Genomic DNA, 5,363 nt, shown 5'->3' with positions numbered 1-5,363 from the left:
ATTCCTCGACATTCTTCTCCTTACGACTACTGATTTCTATAGTGTACAGTACAAAGATTGGACGAAAAATTAATGTCACGAAAACTTTTGGCTCAATATTTCAAACGGTAATACACGACCCCTTTGAAATGCGACAAGATTCTATAAATTAGTTGGAGTTTGTGAAGGCTACCTTTCCTTTCATGAACTCAGCTCAGAACTGTTTGAAATAGGTGTAGAGGAACACGTGGAAACATTTCAATGTTTCAAAGATATAATTTATTTAATTTCTCCGTCTTTGCTCAGCACGATTCACAACGTGCCTTGATGAGTTCCTCTGAATGTGCGCTCGTTCTTTGCAATTGGTTTCTGCAGCGAGAAAGATTGGCTTTGCCATAAACTGTGCACACGCTCTGATATTCGTCTATCCTTTCCTGTTGAGCCACTTGTGAACTCCGTGGGCAATGGCACCCTGAGCCACACCACGCGCGATGATGGGCCAGAAGTATTCTGAGGCTTCTTCACTGAGACCTTCTCCTGTTGTAAGAGCTTTCAGGACTTCGAGAAGCTCCTCCTGGGATTCCTTGTCTGGGGTGACGTCCTTCCCCTGAAGAAGCCTGCCAAGTGTTTCGAGATTCTTGCCGGCGATCTCGAGTACTTCAACTTCGCCTTCTGCAAAGCGAAAGAATAATATAATTCATCCGCAAAGAAAATGGTTCTGCACTTAGACGTGTGTTCTAGCTGAAAGCTTAAAAAAAGAATTATCTTCTTTCTTTTTATCCCCACTCTTGCATGGTGTAAATAAATAAATAAAATTAGAGTCATACATTGCTAGACAATGCGGATTGTAAAAAAATGCGCATAGATTGATTTACTTTATTGCAATATCACCATATCACCATGTCAAAAAACCTCTCGGATGTTAAGCGCACAAGAAAGCAAATCTCGCACCTTTTGAAGGAGCTGGCCTCTGCACCGTTGGTTCGGGGACTCTGCACAAATTAAAAACATTTTTCGCATATGAACGGCATTGCTTGAGACGAATAAAATAAATTTAAAAAACAGTAATATGATTAGCACTCACATTGAGGCTCCATCTTCAAATGGCGTGAAGGGAAAAGAAATGAAAGAAAAAAACGCGTTAGAAATTGCAATAAACCTATGCAGGTTTATAACATTTTGGAATGCAAAACCTGATATGTGTTCGTGGTAGAATCGCTTTTGGTTAATAGCATATTGCTGCGCTGTCTTGTTAGCTTGCAAAAACAAAACATCCTGTTATACAGAACATAGGCCGGTTCGTTCGGAGCAGCCAGACGTTTACTGTACAGCAACAGAGCGCGCCTTTTTCCTGTAACCATCCAGTTCAGATAAAATTAGTTTTCATTTTCAATTTGGAAATACGCTTGTACTCAAGGATGCTACATTCAAATTCCGGAAAGCTGACCAGCTCATTCAGATTATTATATACCAGAATGCCTACCTGCTTATGTGTATTATGGATATTATATTACATTTATGGCTGAGAAATTTGTGCCGACATATATATTGATTTCTTCTGGCATTAAATGCTAAGTCAGCTGTCATTTAAGAGTGTTTTTCTTAACTCATAGAGTAAGAGAACCTTGTATTTGGTAAAGAATACTTCAGATCTCGACACGGAGGCGCCACTTTTAACATTTTCAGCTGTGCGATGAAGGTCTATGGTACTTACAGGCCACTGCGGCAAGAGAAACGAGAGTGATCCACAGGAAGACTTTCATGATGAACTTGAGCGCTGAAAAAAAAAACCTTATCAAGTGCTGCGTTCCTCAAATGAAACGACTGAATAAATTTCATCAATGTCGCCAAAACAGTGTGCCTTGGTGCGCAAGCGGACATAAAGTGCTAAAAAGACTTCAGCAAATCCTCCTCTCTTCGGTCTCCTTCTTGCCACAGAGTTGATTAATTTTGATTGGCCTCTTTTTGAAAAGACTAAAACATATTTCCTTGCATTTATATTAACACTGCTGTCATTAGGTGGCCAGAGGTAATATTTATGGGTCAGAGGAAAGCACTTCGAAGCCTCTGACTTCCCAGGCCTGCATTACCAAAAACGAAGCTGCTTTGCCTGCTTTTAGATTTCATAGTTTGAACGAAGCCGCCCACATAAACTGCTTTTATGTCCCTCCCCTCTAGCCGTTGTGGAACAAATTATATGCATGGTGTCCACGAAGGATTACGAATGTAGTGACGGATGCATCATTGGCACCTTGCTCAGAACATTTATTCCGCTCGCAAAAGAAAAGACAGAAAGAAATGCAGCAATTACTATTCCAGGAAATAATAAATATCCACGAAAATATAGCTTGCCGTATTGTTGCCGAGTCTACACCCACTGCCAAAAGTGACTGAAAAAGGGGTACTCACCAGTGATAATCTGCTGTGGAAGACGTAGTGATATTCATGGTGGCTCTTCGATTCTTCTTATACCCCATGTCATGGACCTTTCGCAAGCAACACAATGCCAGTCGGGTTTTTCCTATCTTGCTGGGATATCAGCAGCGCACTTATCTATGCGTTTTATTGTTTCCCAGATCTACGCAGCGATTCCAAACCACGTGCGCGAAAGGTGTGCTAGCCACTCAGACACTGTGGCCGCGGGTAATCAATGCGGTGAAAACTGTGCTGAGGCTCTTCTCGCTACAGATATCTGCTGTGGTTATTTCACAAGAAAGAGCAAACGCTGGCGCTGTTGTCACTTAAAGTTGCTGCTTTGCTAGAGAAACGGAGCAAGAGATAGTAGTGAGTATTTTCTCCCGTTCCGCACGGCTGCTAGCCCTGCAAAAATCAAAGGAATGGGCAAAATTTCTGGTTAACTAAAATGTCTTGAGTCTCGGCGGCTCAATGAATCAATACTGATCGCTATGAAAAAATCATGCTTTCCGCTGGCAAAACTAACATTTGTCCAAAATGCGTCACAAGGCACTTTGTCCCATGCTTTCACTGGAAGATCGCTTGAGGAAGCCTTTCCCGTCGTAATTAGGTGTCTGTGCAGCTTACTGGCGCGCAACTTTGAAGCTAAAAGACAAGAAGTACGAATTTCGAAAAAGCTAGCGACAAAGGAGAATTATTTGGCCAGCTAAGGGCACAATACTTTGAAATTTTCATGACTTACATTACTTTCTACACAATATGAGCACTGCACTTTGTGCATCCCGCATTGGTTTCTACTAAAATACACCGAGCAGATTTTAAGAGCATTCGCTCTCACTCTGGTTCGCCATGGCGGGCGAACCAGTGGTCGCAGAGGGATGCGGATGGTGCCAAACGAATGGTCATTTCTTGATGTACACGTTTATATCCAAATTTGCCGAAAATATAGGTGAAAGCAGTTGAACTCGCGCTTTTCATTTGATTTTGCATTTGGAAATCATTATTTTTGTTTGCACGCACAAGTTCTTCTATCGCGCACTGTGTGTGTGTGTGTTTCTTCTGCTCGCTTGCACCCAGAGAAGAAGGAGCAAGCGCCTCCGTGAGGCACCAGCGAGGCTGATTTTCCAGCCATCGCAGCCCTCAGCATCACGTCCTTGTGGACAAACTCAGAGGGCTTCATCCACAACCAGATTCCAAAGAATACCTGGGCGCTGTGACTTCCAGATACGTGGACATATCCGACCGAAGCACGAGAAGTCCTGAAATATCGTTTCATCGCCGGGACAAAACTCGCGGCGAATTTTTACGCCGGCATTGCCACTTACTGTGCAAGTTTTTCCACGAGACCAGTTGGCGCTCTTTTGAATGAAAACCTGCAAGACGTCAAAGAAGACGTGCGCCTAGCCAGACTCGGAAGCGGCAGTGCCCTCGTTCCTTTACACGTCTCCTAAAGTTTCGCAAGAAGACATCTTCAAATCATTCGTGTCCACGCCTCGTGGCACCTGTATAAACTACCATTGAGTCCACGAAGCAGTGGGAAGACCATAACGATCAGTACGACGCGTTACTCGGAACACAAATAAGTCTTAACCTCATTTTACAAAGTGTAAGAGCCGTGGATTACAATGCTGCTTTTGAGTGTTCATCAAGATTATTCAAATTATTCAGGGAAAGAGCCGCACTTGTAGCAGCGGTGATATTTGACAACCAAAGTGGTGCCCTAGATGTGTGAGCACCTGCCTCACATAGAGGCGCGGCGGGCTCCGGTCGTGAGTTACCGTGTTCACCCACTGGTTTTCTAATAGATACAAGCATTCGCCCTGGCATTTTTCTTCGCTTTTATGAAGTGTGAATGCTTTGGAAAAGGGTTTTCGGAATACTGACCTCTTTGACGGGTCGCTGTTGCTTGGAAGCTTTAAATCCACGCTGTGCGATAAACCCTTAATTTGGCCTTTTTTCATGAAAATTTCAGTGCAGTATCGCAACGACGAGATGTAATGTCGCTGTCTCTTTTCTGAAGTCATCCGCCCTGGAGACCTTGCACCCCTTACTTGTGCCCGTTTACTGCCCTTGCTAAAATCTGAACACAATTAATGTTTCTCTGCTGTAATTTGTTTCATTGCATTATTTCGCCAAGCCAGCTTGAATAGCTGTGGGTATGCTACAACGATAATAACAGTCTTCCATTACGCAGAAATCGCCAAGTAACATTTGAAGGATATTCTGGTATCTCTTCATAATGCTGCGACGCTTTAGTTTAGTGTTAGGAAGAATCACCGAAGCGCCTTCTTACTAAATTTTCCTTAAAAAGCGTCATCTTTAAGCATATTCTATTTTCAGGCTTCCTTTTTTTCGCTTGCCTGTGGCACATGGTCCGGAGACTAATAATTTGGCGCCCCGAAACTCTTGCAAAAGGCGACTAAACATTGTATGGCTGGTTTTTGAGCACAGAAGCAGTGATTAAAATATTCTGCTGGTAGCCTTCACTCTCCAGTTTTATGGCATGAAAAACGAAAAAAATTCCCACCAAGCTTTTTAAGAAGAGAAACAAAAATCATAGTGTTGTTCTTTTAATTGTTAATATTCTCTTTATGCTTTATTGCTGTCCCCACCAGCTTTTTTTGATCAGATTAGATACGGGATGTTTTTTTTTACTTTTTCACGTGAACAATGCTATATATTTGTAAACAATCTTCATAATGGCCGGGCACGCAACAGTTTTACTGCCTGAAACAAATATTAATCGAGATTTTTTGCGAGATGCATGCCCCAATTAAGAATGGCAAAAGAGCTGCGTTTGCACCTCGTACGCTCTCATGCAAGCCAACACAAAGGCGCAAGTACATTTCAATGAGCTCAGCTAGCGACAGTGTAGGTGAAGTTGGCTAACACTAATCTATTTCTGCAATCTACTTTAAGATTTATGGAAGTGTACGCTGAACAAACACAGCCACGAGGTTCCGCTCGGG

The 5,363-nt window shown here is 42.7% G+C and overlaps 1 protein-coding gene across 1 annotated transcript; it reads right to left on the bottom strand.

The window, feature by feature from the left end:
- Positions 1-235: 235 nt before the first annotated feature.
- On the bottom strand, positions 236-2,482 carry LOC144124761 (uncharacterized). Its single transcript, XM_077657624.1, has 5 exons — positions 2,389-2,482; positions 1,694-1,756; positions 1,064-1,076; positions 931-971; positions 236-651 (listed from the first exon to the last, which is right to left on the bottom strand). Exons 2-5 carry the CDS (start codon positions 1,740-1,742, stop codon positions 404-406), a joined length of 351 nt encoding a protein of 116 aa, XP_077513750.1. The 5' UTR covers positions 1,743-1,756; positions 2,389-2,482; the 3' UTR covers positions 236-403.
- Between the last annotated feature and the right edge of the window lie 2,881 nt (positions 2,483-5,363).

Source organism: Amblyomma americanum, chromosome 3 (genome assembly GCF_052857255.1).
Source record: "Amblyomma americanum isolate KBUSLIRL-KWMA chromosome 3, ASM5285725v1, whole genome shotgun sequence".
Lineage (NCBI taxonomy): Eukaryota > Metazoa > Arthropoda > Arachnida > Ixodida > Ixodidae > Amblyomma > Amblyomma americanum.
This window is presented reverse-complemented; position numbering and strand designations above follow the sequence as displayed.

What these genes read in the sequence shown, in the direction of transcription:
- LOC144124761 (XM_077657624.1), bottom strand. Translation starts at nt 1,742, where the DNA reads ATGAAAGTCTTCCTGTGGATCACTCTCGTTTCTCTTGCCGCAGTGGCC. An exon ending in GAGGCCAGCTCCTTCAAAAG is followed by an intron (nt 652 to 930) that starts GTGCGAGATTTG and finishes TTCGCTTTGCAG; the next exon opens with AAGGCGAAGTTGAAGTACTC.